Source organism: Nothobranchius furzeri, chromosome 5 (genome assembly GCF_043380555.1).
Source record: "Nothobranchius furzeri strain GRZ-AD chromosome 5, NfurGRZ-RIMD1, whole genome shotgun sequence".
NCBI classification, from domain to species: Eukaryota; Metazoa; Chordata; class Actinopteri; order Cyprinodontiformes; family Nothobranchiidae; genus Nothobranchius; species Nothobranchius furzeri.
The window spans coordinates 34,977,778-34,995,808 of NC_091745.1; the positions used below are offsets into that span (position 1 = coordinate 34,977,778).

The 18,031-nt window shown below is 41.0% G+C and overlaps 1 protein-coding gene across 1 annotated transcript in view; it reads left to right on the forward strand.

Moving 5' to 3' along the window:
- The first annotated feature begins 509 nt into the window (after positions 1-509).
- Positions 510-18,031, forward strand: part of LOC139070038 (exostosin-1a-like) — a 41,633-nt gene continuing 24,111 nt past the window's right edge. The window contains exon 1 of the mRNA XM_070551614.1: positions 510-1,665. Within this exon, the coding sequence (XP_070407715.1) occupies positions 713-1,665 (953 nt within the window). The 5' untranslated portion in view covers positions 510-712. The remainder of the gene's footprint in view (positions 1,666-18,031) is intronic.

The following is an 18,031-nucleotide window of genomic DNA, read 5'->3' on the forward strand; positions in this document are numbered from 1 at the left end:
TAGAAGACTGTTTGATGCGAACGCTCAGCTAACAAGCTAACTGGAAATGTTGTCACAAACTAGCTAGTTGGTTAGCTTGCTAGCAAGCTAGCGGGGTTGTGTGTTGTTTGGGTTTAGCAGCGGTGCTGCTTGGTGTAGGAAACCGCGGCAGAAGCTCGCGCTGGGGTCTGCTGGGTGTTCAGAGGACCTGAGCCAGTTTGGTTCCTAACCTTTACTGGAGACTAGAGAGCGTTTAGTCAGAACAATAGTTAATTGTTCAGGCAACAAGTTCGGCACCGCTGCTTTAACATCACTCAGATGTAGATGTGAATGTCAAATTATTAGTTTAGATTTGGCTATAACGGGACAAAGCCGATACTTTGTTTTACAATGTTGAATGTTGGGTTAGTGAAAGTGGCGTCATACGGAAAAAAGTACGAGTGGAGATGCCCAGAGCGTCTCGGGTACCCCGGATTCTTTTGGTGAAGCTGTTGTCAGTTAATCAAAAGCACAGCTGACGAGGTGAACGCGCATTGAAAAATCGCCCACATGCGTTGGATCAGCTCCCGGACTTGTGAAAGGCATCTGAAGCAGCAGGAGGGAGACGAGAGCGCACAGCCCTTGCAGCAGCCCGGGGGAAGATGGCGGAACGTTCCCACAGGAGGTGGTGAGACCAAAACTTCGGCGCTTCTCGGATTCCCGCACAAACCACTTTTCTCAGATCGTTGGACACATGCAGGCCAAAAAACGATATTTAATTCTGTTCTCCGCCGGCACCTGTCTCATTCTGCTGTTCTGTTTTGGGGGAATACAAGTCCCGCTGTCCAGGCGGGGGTCCCACAGGCGTGATGACCGCAGCCTCACCGGCTATCACCTCGGGGCACGGTGGCGTCGCCTGTCCGGATTCATGCAGGCTTTCAGTACTCTGGGGAAGGACAGTAGCGATGAGCTGCATGGACAAATGTCCCCTAGGCAAAAGAGGGACACCAACTCAGGCCTGTACACTGGAAAACGCTGCAGGATGGAGACTTGTTTTGACTTTTCTTTGTGTGAGAGGAATGGGTTTAAAGTGTACTTGTACCCCCAGCTGAAAGGAGAAAAACTCTCAGAGAGCTATCAGAACATCTTGGCTTCTATTGAAGGGTCCAGGTTCTACACACCAGATCCGGGACAGGCGTGCCTCTTTGTCCTGAGCTTGGACACTTTGGATCGAGACCAGCTTTCTCCCTACTATGTGCACAACTTAAAAGCAAAAATCCAGGGACTTCCTTTATGGAACGAAGGCAAGAACCACATCATCTTCAATTTATATTCTGGCACATGGCCGGATTACACAGAAGATCTTGGCTTTGATATAGGCCTGGCCATGTTGGCCAAGGCCAGTATTAGTACAGAGAACTTTCGACCTAACTTTGACATTTCCATCCCTCTTTTCTCTAAAGACCACCCAAGGACAGGAGGGGAAAGAGGGTATTTGAAACACAATACAATTCCCCCTTATAGGAAATACATGCTTGTTTTTAAGGGGAAACGCTACCTGACTGGAATAGGTTCAGACACTAGGAATGCTTTATACCATGTGCATAACTCGGAGGATGTAGTCCTCCTCACCACCTGTAAGCATGGGAAAGACTGGCAGAAGCACAAGGACGCACGCTGTGACAAAGACAATGCTGAATATGACAAGTGAGTACTGCCCTTCCTTTCTGCATGATTTAATTAGACTTTTAGGTCCTCTGTTGTAGTGTTGTCAAAAAATCAATACCTAGATATGAATCGATACTAAAAGTGGTATCTAAATGAGATATTCCATCCCTGTGGTATCGATATTATGGAGTCTCACATATACACAGCCTTCTTCAAGTAAACCGACACACACGACAGCTAGATGCCGTAAAGCAGCCTCCGCCTCCCAGACAAACAGAATAAGAAGCATGGCTACATTGCAATTTCCCACGCAAGTTGTCACCGATCCAAGTTTTGTTAACAATGGCAACAGCGAATTTGGGAGGCGCTTCACAGCCCAACTTAATTAGCATACCAAGTCCGACACGTAGTTGTATATTCACGCTTATATGCTTAAAGGAAAACTCCCGTTTATTGCAACCCGGACTTAATTTCTAGCATGCACTACATTTGTTTACTCACGCTGACAACTTTGGTGCTACTTGGATTCCCCGGGGTATTTAGATCCATCGGCGAATCGCCATCAGTGTATATCCATATAACGGGTGCAGACGGGCACCCATGGTGCAGCCTTGAAATAAGACATTATCTGCACCAAAACATCTCAATGTCGAAAGGTTTTTTTAGGAACCATTAACATGATTCCCCTGTTCGTTTGGAGCGGGTCTGGGATTTCTGGGCGTAAATAGCCTAGCCGCGGCTAATCTAACCAGCGCTTTTAATGACGTCACTGCCGTGCGCCAATCTGTTTTTATTAAGATTAGATGTACCTTTGTCCTACTGTGGAGAAATTCGTTTTCTCCCTTTATTGACCAACAGAGTTGTTCAAAAGTACAGAACAAAACATATGGCATTACAGCTTATGACAAAAATGCACCTCAGAGTTTATGCAGCAAAACATCACTATGCAAATAGTGTATATATAGTGAGACAATTCATGATTTAAAGTGTTAACTTTCGCCAGTTTTTGTATGCATGTTTAAAAAATGCTGGTACTTGAAAGGTTTAAGCACTTTATACACTTAATTCTTAACATTTAATTTTTGCAATATAAATTGAGGAATGTTATTTTTTGAATAAACCTGTTCAATAAATTGGTGTTTTTAAATAGTATCAAAATCGAGTATCAAGTTTTCCCCCCAGTATCGAATCGAGTTTGAAATTTTAGTATCGTGACAACTAGGGCTGCAACTAACGATTATTTTCATAATCGATTAATCTGTCGATTATTTTTTCGATTAATCGATTAATCAGTTTGTTATTGTTTAGCTATTTAACCTATACAAGTGATGAATGCATTTCAGTTAAGAAAAAGAAAAACATAGGAGAATTGTGCAGTTGACTGCAATCGATTTTATTGCACATGAACACAGTCAGCAGTGTAAAATGAGCTAAACAGTGCAAAATATCCGTCCAGAAGAATTTTTTGGCATCAAAATATAAGAGGTAAATTCCATAAAAAATTATGTAGAATCTAGAATAGAGTTTGTAAGTGGTATGCATTGCTGGGGGGTGAGTGTCTTGTTCCCCATGTAGTTGTCCATCGTTGCTTGTTTTTTTCTGCATAAGAAACACAAATTGACTGACATAAGTACACATATAAAATAAAGCAGCACACACACTACAACACTAAATCAATATTATATTATTTGAATTAATTAACAATATACAATGATCATTTATTTTGATAAAAATGCGTTGTGAGGCATTTTATAGTGTTAGACAGTAAAACAGCCTTTTAATAGTAAAAAAATGACTTTTTCTGAATTTCTCCTGTATTTAAAAATTGAAAGCGTACAACTATGCCGCATTATATTCACCTGGACACAGCTCGTCTGTATATTTTTCTCCGCGGAGTTGTCCTCTTTTGAATGAGGAACTTATGGGCCATTCCCATCTGTACCGGGTCGGGCTGGGTAGCGTAGGTTGTTTACATATCTGGGTGGCCTGGTATTTGTCCGGGCCAACCAAGGCTCATTCTCAGCCCTCTTCTCGAGGGGGTCTGCTTCAGGCCGACTAGGGCCAACACACCCACTGCTGACAGCAAATTCACACCTTCCATTAGAGCAAGCCTCTGATTGGTGGGTAGAATCAGCCCACATGGGCTTAAGACAAGGATATGTGGAAACAACCGGGCCAGGCTGGGGCCGACTGGGGCTACCCGGCCCGGGCCGACCCGGTACAGATGGGAATGGCCCAATAGTTGTGGGTTTGTGCCGTTTTTCTCTTAACGAGAACATTCTTATAAACAGACGTGCTAAATTTGGCAAGCGCATGATTCACAACACGGAGATTCACGATTGCATTTAGTCAATCAGAAGTAGAACACCGTAGACTGACGCAGCAAAAAAAACATGTTTAACATCCACTATAACGAACTCAGCTAAAACACTAAGTCCCAAATTTGATCTGCGTGTAGTGATGACTTATTTTCTGTAACTTACTTACCGGGCTGTCTCTTCCTCTGCTGCATCAGCCCCCACATGTTTTCGTCTCAAATGTTCACTTAGGGACGTCGTGCTTCCATGCCATGCTAGATGGTTTTTGCATATTTTGCAGGTCACCCGTCTTTTCATGACATCTAGAGTGACGTGCTCCCATACTCGTGAGGTTTTTGTCCGGGGTTTCTCTTCAGTTTTGTCGCTTCTATTTTTCTTCCGTATTTCTTCTCGTTCCGCCATCTCTCACAGCAAGTTGAGCGTCAGTAACGTGATACGTCATGAAAACCGAGGGCACTTATTGGCTCGTTTCTTCTTCTATGGCTCCACTGGTAGATCAGTGGCTCATTACTGCCACACACTGGCGGCAAATTTAACAGATTGTAACCGATGTCAGATTGTGGTAAAAATAGACTTTATGCGGTAAAATGTGATTATTAAACAACTAATCGATGACTAAAAAAGTTGTTAACTATTTTAATAGAATATAATCGATTAAATCGATTAGTTGTTTCAGCTCTAGTGACAACCCTACTCTGTTGTCTTATTTGGTGCATTTGTCAAACGTTGGCCTTATAGTAATCAAACTAGTTTCAGCTGTAGGATTTTGAATGAGTTTCTTTCAACAGTATGAAAGCATTTCTGTACGTTTCTTTTGTTGCATTATTGATGCCCCCAACTTTTCCCAATCTTTCTTGTGAGCTGTGTTGCTGAGCTTCCTTGTTATGGGATAGACGATGTAAGCCTGGAATGTCAAATAGATATGGTTCTCTTTTCCCAGAAGGAAAAACCTGTTATTATAGTTTTCCCATTGTTTGCTCATCTGATTAACTCAATCATAGACCTTTAGTGGATCACTGTGAGGCCCAGCTGAATTAATTGCTTTAATGTCAGTCACAAGAACTATTTTATTAATGTCTTTCAATCGGTGTCTGGATCTGTTTCCAACACCTGGGCCCTTTATTTCCTTTAGCTTTTGACATCTTCTTAATGCTCTGTTTTTTTTTTTAATTCAAACCAGGTATTTATGCGCACAAGCTTTATGAGCAAATATGTAGCTCAGTATTTTATTTTTACTGACCATTATCTCTCATTAATGCACTTTTACACTTTTCTAAGCTTTCTAAATATTGCCAAGCCACCCTGTTTAGTGTGCTCAAATCTGATCTGATGAGCAAACCGGCGTCTCTCTTTCTCTCATCTATCTTTGGACAGTGGGATTCATTTTGTGTCCCCCAGACGGTGCCGTGTTATTACTGATGACTGTGGGGTGCTGGGTGTTTGATTGTGGATCTTTGGCGTGGATTAGTAGTGACAAAGCTCTGGTGCCAGTAAGGGGAAGCCACTCTGGCTCTTGTTTGCTTAATCATTTCACAGACAAACCCATTAGCATTAGCCAGGAATGCCCTGGCCCCAACCAGTGTCCTACATGACCCGGATATGTGTGTGTGTGTGTGTGTGTGTGTGTGTGTGTGTGTGTGTGTGTGTGTGTGGTGGTGGTGGGGGGGGGGGGGGGGGTTGCTAAAGCAACTTTAACAGAGAGAATAAAGGGTCTCTGCTGTTTAACCTAGAGGTTTCTCTAATTCTACAAACCTGATTTTAATTGGTGGGTGATTAAAATCTGCTTCTGCAGATCTAGATGTCATGAGAGTGCAGGATAGTGGCCCCGGAGGACCAGGGTTGGACACCACTGAGAGAGTAGTACTCACAAGCTCCTGTTCTTTATCATGCTGGGGGACATGAACAATACACCCTTTCTACTGCTTGATGATGGCCTGCTGTTAAGTCCAACAAGCAGTGATTTAAATACAAAGTCACAGCAGACAATTAAATCAGGAATCGGGAGTTTGTTCTCAAGAGGGCACCACCAAGAGGCGGAAACATGCATTGCACCTTAAAGACTTTGTGATACTGCTGTGTGCAATGCCTCTCACTCTAGCTGGGCAACCGAAATGCTGCCAACACTGCATCTGTTCAACATTTGAGTCTAATGCAGAAATCCTTCCACAGATGAAGAGCAGGTTCAAAGGAAAGTCTTTGCTGTTTTTTTAGGCACTTTTCAGGAAGTGAAGTCAGTGAGGTTTTCTTTACCCTTGTCCGTTTTCTAGCAGAGGCAGATTCTGATTGGCTAACTGCAACACACCTGCCTTCGTTTGCGCTTCTTTCTTTGGTAAAAATACAACGTTGGTGTTTTATCTCCACAAATAACACAAACCTGAACATGTTTGCCATGTTGTGGAGTCGCCAGTGCTAATGGTTAGTTTCTACTAGCTGAAACTCGCTCTTCCCTCTCCTGGCTGCAACATCAGTGTAGCCTTCAGTGGTAACAACCCAAGGTGGGCAAGGCTATGAATGCCAATTTCTCCTGTGGCGTAGATCTGACTGACTTTTCTAATCTGAGTCTTTCCCCATTGATCATTTGGCAACTAACGCAACTCATATTTCAGAAGAACAAGTAAAAAAAACTGTTTCTCAGTGAGCTTGCTTTTTAAGTGAGTTGTGACACACATTAACACAAGAGGAGCTATCAGGAAATAAGACCCAAATCCTGCCGTCTGAAGCTGCTTTCTCCTCCAGCTGAATTCTCTGCAGAAACGGGCGCACCAGAGCTTTTTTCCCCATAGAATAATACTTACCAAGCTTTCATTCCTACTAGAGACCACTTCAAATGTATTAAACTATGAGTGAATGATCTCTTTAAAATCAAAGTTTCGTGCTACTTTTACTATTTTCTACACAAACCTGTGTTGATATTGAGCAGGTTAGAGAACTATACAAACTGCAAACAGCCAAACTTTACAAAAATATTTTCCACGTTCAACACAGCTAGTTTGATTTAATTACATGGCAATTTAAAATGTGTTGAGTATTTTACCAGATATACATGTTCTGTATTTATCCTGGATGGACGTGGTTCTGTTTGGCTTTACAGCAAAGATTAAATGGATAAACTTATACACAAACCTGTACCTTATGGCCTTTTTGGTCAGACAGTGCAGTCTGTGGTCTAAGTGGGTGGAAGTGATTGTTTCTGTGCCTGGTTGTGGTCTTTTGTGTAACAAATCCCACTTATCCTCTCCCACAGGAAACCAGGAAGTTGTGACACTCGGTTTAGGCCCTTACAATAATTGCAGTGTAAAGATCATGTCATTTTAATGCAGTTATTCAGACCTAATTTTACAGATGTTGACTTGCTCAGCACACGCAGACATTACAGGTTGTGCGGTTTTTATATCTTCTTTGCAAAATGAGTCTTTGTTTTAGTGAGAATTCTCCAGCATTTATTCATTTTTCTTAAAATTTCAGATAAACACTAATGCTGATGTTAATTAAACATAACATTTTGGTTTGCTGTTGTGAAGATTAAGTTCAAATTTACAACTCTAGGTTGTTTGTGTTGTGTTGTGTTGCTGCATTCAGGAGTTAGTCATCTACTAGCTTCCCTCATCCCAACTTTACAGTTGCTGCATCTGCACTAGGCCGCTGTGTGTACAAGCCTGCAGCTAAAAGAAGGGAGAAGTAATACAGCAGGAGGCCGATCAGATGCAATTTTACCCTCAGACTGAAAGCCCTTTCACAGCTTGTTTCCAATTAAGAGGCGCTGCCAAGCGCAAGAGTATGAGCGGGATAAAGCAGGAGAATGGGGGGCATCGTCTCAGCAGAGTGGGAAACAAACCGAGTGAAAGATGGGGGTAGAAATAAGAACACAAAGAGAATGGAGTCTGAAAAACTAGAAGATGGAGCGAGAAGGTAAAATGTGGAGGATGACAGAAGAAAAGAAAGCACATGCCATCTATCCCGCAGTAAGAGGTGAGCACAGTAGCCTGGCTGGCTGCTGACGTTAGTATGCTAGGTGTATTTATAGACTTGCAGAGTTTTAATCCTCGGTGTGGGCCAAAGCCCCTGGCAGAGGGCTGCTAGCCAACTTGATGCATTCTCTACAAGCTTGGGGAAAATGATAATCCTTGAGGGAGGATTTAGGTTTCTGAACATGAACTATATATATGTTTATGCGTATTTTTCTCAGTCAACAGTTTCCACACATTAGATAGGCTGGTGTGGTTGGGATTTTCTGGTCTTATTTTAGTTGTTCCCATCCTGTTTTCCTCTCTGCACCTACAGGGACCCCTTCCAGTTTTCTCACACGATTGGAAATTACTAGAATGAATTAGCTAACTTCTCATTTGTTGATTGTAATACATGTTAGGTCATTTTTATTTCCAGTTGTAGTCAATGATGTTTCACACCCCTGCCCAGGTTGTAGCAGCAGGTTGATGATAATAACCAGTGTTGATTTCTATCTTGTTTCTTTAAATATGAGATGGGGGGGGGGGGGGGTATTTGTGTGGTGGTGTGACCATGATGGTAACGCAGTGCAGGACTGTGGGGGTGTTTGAAGCATGTTGTGTGGTTGCTTTCACATCGCGTTAAAATTGCAGGGAAATAAATATGTCGGCTATTGTCCATAACAGCAGCGTTTTTATAGGATATCAGCCCAGATATTTCTAACTGTGCATCCCTAGGTTATTTAGCTTCTGCCCTTTTGATGTAGAGCATACTGATGCAACATGCAGAGAAGTAGGCCGGTAAGCCATAAAACCACTCAACACAATATTCCTCAGTGTTTTCTCTCTCTTCAGGTGCAGGATGCTCCATCTGAATAGAAGTAATGTCACTGCAAAAGTTTTCTAAACATCAAATGATTTTTTAAAATTTTGACTTACTTGTTGGAGGTTTTTAATTGATAACACAAATGGCTGCTGCAATCATCTTCTTTTAAAGTACCAAACTTCAAATAGCAAACATTACCTGGTTTACGAGTATAAAAGGTTTTATTTATCTCTGCTCTTTGTAGTCAAGTGTGTGCTGTTGTACACCAAACCTTTGATCTGTTCATCGTTTGCTTAGCGCGTTTTCTGCATTGTCAAACCTTGTTAACTTGTTTTAGAAGAGTAAACAAGTAGAATCCTCTTAGGATTAATCAAAGCTAGAAATCTGTCTTGTTGGCTGTGAAGGGCAATGAAGTAAATGAGTCCACAAGAGAGGATGTGAAAAATAAAAAAACAAAGCAGATGATCAACAGCCCAGCAGGCTTGTAAACCTAATGCTGAAGACACAAACTAAAGTCATATTCAATTGAAATTCAGATGCTTTATTTCCTGACTGGCTTTTAGACTACAGAGTCCTGTGCCATTTGTCTGCTCTTGTCCTGACAAGATAATGCATACCTTATCGCTGGCAGCCATGTAGGTATTGTATTCTTCTTGGAAAGCTGGAGCAGTATGAATAAACACAAGGGGATGCCCACTTGCCAGGAACTAAGAGCAGGGTTTTTCCTGCGTTCAAATTTGCGTGGCGGCCGCCTCCAGCTATTTTTGTACCGCCCCAGCCTGATTTCACTCTGCCCCCAGCTATATGGATGTTATTTTAACTGCAGTTGCAGCGTTGTGCCACTATGGGGGCGCTGTATCAGCAGCGGTGCACCGAAAAGCGCTAAAACCGCTGCAGGAAAAGATCAAAAATGGCTTTTCTCACTAGTTGGTACATATCTATGGTTGGTGCTATTGTAGGCTGACCAGTGACCATACGTCCTCGTTCCCCCGGACATGTCCACTTTTCACTCTCTGTCCGGGGCATCTGGAAGGGTTTCCTACCTGGATCAAAATGTCAGGTTTTTCATCCAGGAGCAGTGATCGGGTTATGGGGGGCTAGATATCTGTCAGGGAAAGATCCAGTTTCTGCCTATATTACAATATTTATGAACTGTCAGCGCAACAGGGATTCTTTTTAGCGGAGAGGACGCAGAGCTCTGATGCACACGCTGCGTCCAGCACAAGATACATTCTCAAGGTGGCGCAGCAAAACCTTATTATTAACATGATCGTTCATATCTGTTTATGTCCTCTTGTACTGTGTTTAAATCATTCTTGACGCACTCCGCTATTCGTGTGCTGTGGTGATTTCACCTCACTGACGCAGCATCTAAATATACACCCCGCTTTGCGGTCAGGAGATCCCTTTGATCTGCTTAAAAGTAACTGATGAGGTGAAAAAGTAAGAATCCAGGCAGCAGTTTTTCTAGAGAATTTAGAGGAGATGCAGGAAGATGAGAGACAGACAGGACAGGAAAATAGTCACATGAAAACAAGAAAACAAAGCTTGACAGTAAAATGTAGGTAGATTTGTCTCCACCACGCGTTTTTACCTGTATAAAACAATAAGTTATACACATGTCATATTTATACATCTGATACAATTCAGATCACCTTCAAAACTCAGTCACACACCCAGGGCCGTTTCAAGGCATTTTAGAGGCCAAGGCAAAACGGAACACCCCCTAACCCTAACCTGTACATAATAGACATGCCACCAATACATTGTTAGCAGCAGAAATTAAATGTTATTACCATTTCCAACACAAATGCATGTTAATAAAATGCATTATATTTTACTGGAGATATTTTTGTGTTATTTTGTCTAAGATGAGTTAATACAAACCTAAAATGTTACTGAAATGTAGGTCAAAAATTAAAAAATATTTTTAACTATAAATATCAGATGTGGAAAAGGGAACCAAACAGTAATCTAACGCATATTACTGAGCCTTTTATAATATTTTGCCTTTAAAAAAAGTGAGGCAGTTGAATGCACAGAGTATGCATGTGCTGGCGCATGGTCAGGATGGTACCACCTCTGCCTCAATTTGAGCCAGGAGAAACCCTGACTAAGAGTGATCTAATAAGCTAATAGGATGGCACAGACATGGTTGTACTGCCAAAACGGCTTGAGACAAGGAGGATTGGAGTGTTGGCCGAAATAGTAGTATTGGGGTGTAATTTCACCTTAGTGGTGATGGAGACGCTTTTCTATGGGTAAGTTTGTTAAAACACAAACGCAGCCTGTGGTTGACGTGTCAGGAAAGCTGTGGACAAAGTGAAAAGCTTTGCGTGCTAGCTAAAAACTGACATCAGATTGAATATTTATTAGCACTGCTTTGGCTCCAAGTGGGGCTTATAAGATGCACAGAACTGACTCATCATCGATTCTTTGAAATAGCTAGCTTGGCATGAGGAGAGCTTTTACAATAAAAACATGATGCGAGTGCTGCATGTGGAACTGTGGAGTGTTCTAACCTGGCGCCAGTCAATTCCTGCAGGCTTTTAAGCCTTCGGTTGGTTTTGAGAGGAAACGGGCAAAGGTATATGAAAGGTACTGTTTGATAGTGATGCTATGTCCTCTCTTCTTTAAAGTCTTGATCTGAGGTAAAAAAAAAAACAGTAACAAAATTGGATTATTTTCTAAACCATTAAATTGTACATTACCACTGGAACTCCAAAGGTTGTTGATCACAATTTTGCAATCAGATTTAATCTTTTGGTGGTTTTTTTCCTTCTCAGGCTCTCACTCCTTTAACAGCACTTTAAATGGAAATCTTCTCCTCTTGTTAGCCTCCTAATAGGATATTAGCTCTGATTCACACTCATGCAATCTGACCATAATTGAAGGTCTCATTACTACAGATTTATTCATTCTTTCTCCTTGTTGGGTCACAGTCTGAGCGTGAGACAGAAAGCGTCTTTCTTTGATCTTTCCCCTGTTTGAACTAATTAGCTGCCTGCAGCAGTAAGCAGCGGTGGCCGTGGAATTCATAAACCGATGAAGTTTTGCTCTGGGCCCGAGTGTCTGGAAGGATTTAAAAGCTTTCACCTGCCTCTGGTGCAGGATTGTGTCTTTTTACAATGGCAGAAACTTTATTGCTGAATAAATACTACGACTGGAAGAGTAGCACAATTCTTTATGTGCTAGACTAAATACAGAATGATGTAGTTTCACCTAATTTAACTCTGATCATTTTAGTTCTTTGTGGGAATATAATAAAGTAGTGAAATATCTGCTGAGCAACATAACACGTCCACAGTTTTGGATCATTCTTGCATTATTTGTTATGTATTCAGCAAATTATTTATCCTTTCAGTCTGGTTTATGTGCATCACTGGTCTGATATCTGCTCTGAAGGATTGGGCTTGACAGTTGCAAACACTGAAAATAACTGATCTGCTTACATTTATTTTACTTTTTTTAGAAAATTAAAACAGTTCCATTGATAAAGCAAATCAAATGATCTAAAAGTTAAGGTGACCATTGACAATGAAGCTAAATGGGTTCATATTAGTTTTCTATTAGGTCTGTTTGATCACTTTTTATTGCATGTTTTACTTTGTTACTTGAAGCATCACATCATGATCCAAGGAACAAATCATGTTCAGGTTTAATAGACAATGCAGGAAGAAACATGATGGAAATGAGAAGCAGATGTAAACGTAAAACTAGGGATGCACCGATGGATCGGCATTTGATCGTAATCGGCCGATAGCGCCCCTATCGGTTTTGATCGGAATTTTCAAAATAGATCAAAGCAAACCGATCAGGTAGGGTTGTCACGGTAACCAGTGTAGCTCTAAACCCCGGTAAAAAAAAAAACGGTAAAAAAAAAAAAAGTTGACAATAATAACCGTCTTGTTTTAAAAAAAACTATATTATCTCGGTGGATTACCGTGGCTGCGGTGTAGGCGCGGTGACCCTTACCAGCCACCGTATCATCTGCTGAAGTTGCCGGCAGCACATACACGCTTTGTTTACAACAAAACTTTCTTGAAGCTAAAGCTGAAATAATGGTCAAAGGAGGAGACGGCAGCGCTCAGGACATTTATTATCCCTCAAAGAAGACAAAGTGGGAAGTACGGGCATCTTTTGGATATTTGAAGAATGCCGAGGGACAGCTGATAGAAGACGGCTATCCTGTTTGCAGCACGTGCAGAAAAAGTGTCTGTGAAAGGCAGCAACGCTTCAAATCTCATGACACATCTACGTGACCATCACCCACAACTCTACAGTCAACACAAGGCAAGTTAACGTTAGCGTTTTAGCTAAAATGCGTGATCCGAGGATTTGGGTTGAGGGAGAATGCAACGAGTCGCTATATAAAGCAGCCGCAGCGCCGCTACCTGCATATAAACCGTGTCGCGGACACCGCCATGTTGAAATGACGCTATGCATTATGGGGTTCCCAGGGGCAGATAAGAGTTGGTCTCTCTCCGAGAATAATTATGAATTTAACAATGATTACTGCCTGATGACATTTTCCCACATCTGCAAAGCTCACTGGAAGGACACAAACCGAGGACAATATTTTCCTGATATAGGGTTTATTACTCAAGTAAGGGTAAAAAAAGTATCTGATTAGAAGGCTACTTGAGTACTGAGTATCATCTGATCTAATATTTTTAAATGATGACATCAAACAGACATAAAATACGAAGTTATGGGCAAATATTGGTATTTTAAAGACTAAAGGGGAAAAATGTAAACAAATAAACAACATAATTACAAAATAACACATTTTAGGCAAAATTTAGACACAAACTGAGGACAATATTTTCCTTGATATACAGGGTTTATTTAGATGTCTGAAAATGTAACACGTTTAAAAAATATACCACGATAATACCGAAAACCGTGATAATTTTGGTCACAATAATCGTGAGGTTAAATTTTCACACAGTGACAACCCTAAACAGACCATTTTAGATTAGGTTACATTTCCTTTATTCCCAGATTATGTAGTTTGTAGCACTCATTATAATGTTGTAGAAAATTTCTGGCCAATCCACGTGATCGGTATCTGTGATCGGTATCGGTGATCAGCATTCTTTGATATCGGTATCGGTGATCGGCAGCAAAAAACCTGATCGGTGCATCCCTACGTAAAACTCATGATGAATAACCAGGAGAGTAAAGTGTCCAAAGCAGAAGAAAACATGTTGAGAGTAAAAACAAAGCCTGTAAGCCTTTCATATGTGACAGAATACAATGCAAACATTCCTGAACTTTGTTTCATTCATTCAAGTTTAATTTTTGAGCTGATTACACCCCTAAACATGATTTTGGTTCTTTAAAACACACCAACTGATTTAATGCATTAAAATGAGGTGAATTGACATTGACAAGGTGCTGGAAAAGGCTTGAATTTGACTTTGGAACAGTGTCAACACCCTGGGATTGGTTGTTGAGCTGTTTTGTGAACATGACTAGTGAAACGTATCAGTAGACACCCAGAAGATTACATCCTCCAAGCTTTTATTTTTGAAGAGAAATGTGAATACGTTTGCAGAGTGCCACAGATTTTTGCTACTTCATGCAGTTTTGTGTTTCTTCTGGAAAAACCACAATGGTTTCCTCTTTATCTATCATCATTTGTGCAGCCACCACCCTGTAATCTCTCTCCTTCTGCCACAGAGGCGATGGGGCGTCCCTCTCTGCGGTCTTGTAATTGTGCAGTAATAATCCTTTCCCTCTCTTGAGAGTTAGAAGACTGTGTTTACACTTCATTTTTGGCGGTTCAACTTGGCAAGACACTAATTTACACCCTCAGCAGCAGAATGAGTCTTCTTTATTGAATTTCCATCTGGGATTAATATAATAAAGTATTTTGAATTAGAATTGCATTGAATTGATTACCTCTCATTGACTTCCCAGTCGATCTGCAACATCAGGTTGCAGAAACCTCTATTATTATAAGTTTAGGGTATTTAAATGGATATCTAATTTTAATTAAAAAAAATTGTGAAATATTAGTCACTCATTTTTTCCCTTTTTGCAAAGAATAACTCCAATTTATTAGCTTTTTAAACCTTTACAGTGCTTTAAATTTCAAAATAAGAGTTTCTTTAAATAGAATTATCTGCTGATTAACTGCAGATGTAATAGAATAGTTCTCACTCCTAGTTAGACTTTTATATATTCCATATGTATAATGTGAAACTCTTGAATGGGAGGGGTGGGGGTCACTGAGAGCGGAGTTGTTTGTTTTGAAACATGTGCTGCAGTACCTAGGGATGCACCGATCTGGTTTTTTGCTGCCGATCACTGATACCGATATCAAAGAATGCTGATCACAGATACCGATCACGTGGATTGGCCAGAAATTTTCTACAACATTATAATGAGTGGTACAAACTACATAATCTGGGAATAAAGGAAATGTAACCTAATCTAAAATGGTCTGTATTAGGGTTGTCACGGTGTGAAAATTTAACCTCACGATTATTGTGACCAAAATTACCATGGTTTTCTGTATTATCGCAGTATTTTTTTTAAACGTGCTACATTTTCACACAATTAAATAAACCCTGTATGTCAGGAAATATTGTCCTCAGTTTGTGTCTAAATTTTGCCTAAAATGTGTTATTTTGTAATTATGTTGTTTATTTGTTTACTTTTTTCCCTTTAGTCTTTAAAATACCAATATTTGCCCATAACTTCTTATTTCATGTCTGCTTGATGTCATCATTTAAAAATATTAGATCAGATGATACTCAGTACTCAAGTAGCCTTCTAATCAGATACGTTTTTACCCTTACTTGAGTAATAAACCCTATATTAGGAAAATATTGTCCTCGGTTTGTGTCCTTCCAGTGAGCTTTGTAGATGTGGGAAAATGTCATCAGGCAGTAATCATTGTTAAATTCATAATTATTCTCTGAGAGAGACCAACTCTTATCTGCCCCTGGAGCCCCATAATGCATAGCGTCATTTCAATATGGGGGTGTCCGCGACACGGTTTATATGCAGGTAGCGGTGCTGCGGCTGCTTTATATAGTGACTCGTTTCATTCTCCCTCAACCCAAATCCTCGGATCACGCATTTTAGCTAAAACGCTAACGTTAGCTTGCCTTGCGTTGACTGTAGAGTTGTGGGTGATGGTCACGCAGATGTGTCATGAGATTTGAAGCGTTGCTGCCTTTCACAGACACTTTTTCTGCACGTGCTGCAAACAGGATAGCCGTCTTCTATCAGCTGTCCCTCGGCATTCTTCAAATATCTAAAATATGCCCGTACTTCCGACTTTGTCTTCTTTGAGGGATCATAAATGTCCTCCTGAGCGCTGCCGTCTCCTCCTTTGGCCATTATTTCAGCTTTAGCTTCAAGAAAGTTTTGGTTGTAAACAGCAAAGCGTGCATGTGCCGCCGGCAACTTCAGCAGATGATACGGTGGCCGGTAAGGGTCACCGCGCCTACACCGCGGCCACGGTAAACCCACCAAGATAATATAGTTATTTAAAAAACAAGACGGTTATTATTGTCAACTTTTTTTTTTACCGGGGTTTACCGCTACACTGGTTACCGTGACAACCCTTCGGCTGATCGGTCTGCTTTCATCTATTTTGAAAATTCCGATCAAAACCGTTAGGGGCGCTATCGGCCGATTACGATCAAATGCCGATCCATCGGTGCATCCCTAGCTGTACCAAAATGGCATTCCTACTTCATGCACCTTTTAAATACTTTTGTCAAACCACTCAGAAATTCTTAATAATCTTCAACTTACCATTTGAAGCCTCATATTACTGCCACAGTAGACACATCTAGAACAAAAATGTATTTTTTACTTCCACGAGGGTCAAATAAAAGTAATCCAATTAAATTGTTGGCCGGCTCATGAGTCCAGGGTTTCCCCCAGCTCTTCATAAGCCTGGCGGCCCGCCAGGCTTTGCTTAGCCACCCACCAGGCTAAGCGTCATGCCCCACCCCCCCTCCCTGACCCTACCGTGTCCGCTGTGATACAAGCGGCACAACGAAACTAGAGCCCTCCATCAGCAAATACTGGTGAGAAACAGCAGCAGCAGCACCCCCCACCCCCCACGGCAGAATCCCCAGGCTTAACTCATTTTCTGGCGTGAACCCTGACGAGTCCCTAGGAGAACGAAAAAAATTATTGCAAGTCAACGGGGCAAAAGAGCTATTTTCTAATCGGCTTAGCCTTATGTCCTGGATCGTACATATGTTGTACTGCAATTTAAATGAAAACTAACGATGGGTGTTTCAACCACACCTATCACGTACTTTAAGATTTATCAACTTGTAAATGTTAGTAATTAGCATGACTACAAACCAGACATCGACATGTCACCACAGAATCTGCAAACTGACTAAGAACTGTTGTGATTGGTGAGTCGCTGCGTGTCAGGCCTACAACACATCTAAACTAGGGATGCACTGATCAGGTTTTTTGCTGCCAATCACCGATACCGATATCAAAGAATGCTGATCACCGATACTGATCACGTGGATTGGCCAGAAATGTTCTACAACATTATAATGAGTGCTACAAACTACATAATCTGGGAATAAAGGAAATGTAACCTAATCTAAAATGGTCTTTATTAGGGTTGTCACGGTGTGAAAATTTAACCTCACGGTTATTGTGACCAAAATTACCATGGTTTTCTGTATTATCACGGTATTTTTTTTAAACGTGCTACATTTTCACACAATTAAATAAACCCTGTATGTCAGGAAATATTGTCCTCAGTTTGTGTCTAAATTTTGCCTAAAATGTGTTATTTTGTAATTATATTGTTTATTTGTTTACATATTTCCCCTTTAGTCTTTAAAATACCAATATTTGCCCATAACTTCTTATTTTATGTCTGTTTGATGTCATCATTTTAAAAATATTAGATCAGTTGATACTCAGTACTCAAGTAGCCTTCTAATCAGATACTTTTTTACCCTTACTTGAGTAATAAACCCTATATCAGGAAAATATTGTCCTCGGTTTGTGTCCTTCCAGTGAGCTTTGCAGATTTGGGAAAATGTCATCAGGCAGTAATCATTGTTAAATTCATAATGATTCTCAGAGAGAGACCAACTCTTATCTGCCCCTGGGAGCCCCGTAATGCATAGCATCATTTCAATATGGGGGTGTCCGCGACACGGTTTATATGCAGGTGGCGGCGCTGCGGCTGCTTTATATAGCGACTCGTTGCATTCTCCCTCAACCCAAATCCTCGGATCATGCACTTTAGCTAAAATGCTAACGTTAACTTGCCTTGCGTTGACTGTAGTGTTGTGGGTGATGGTAACGCA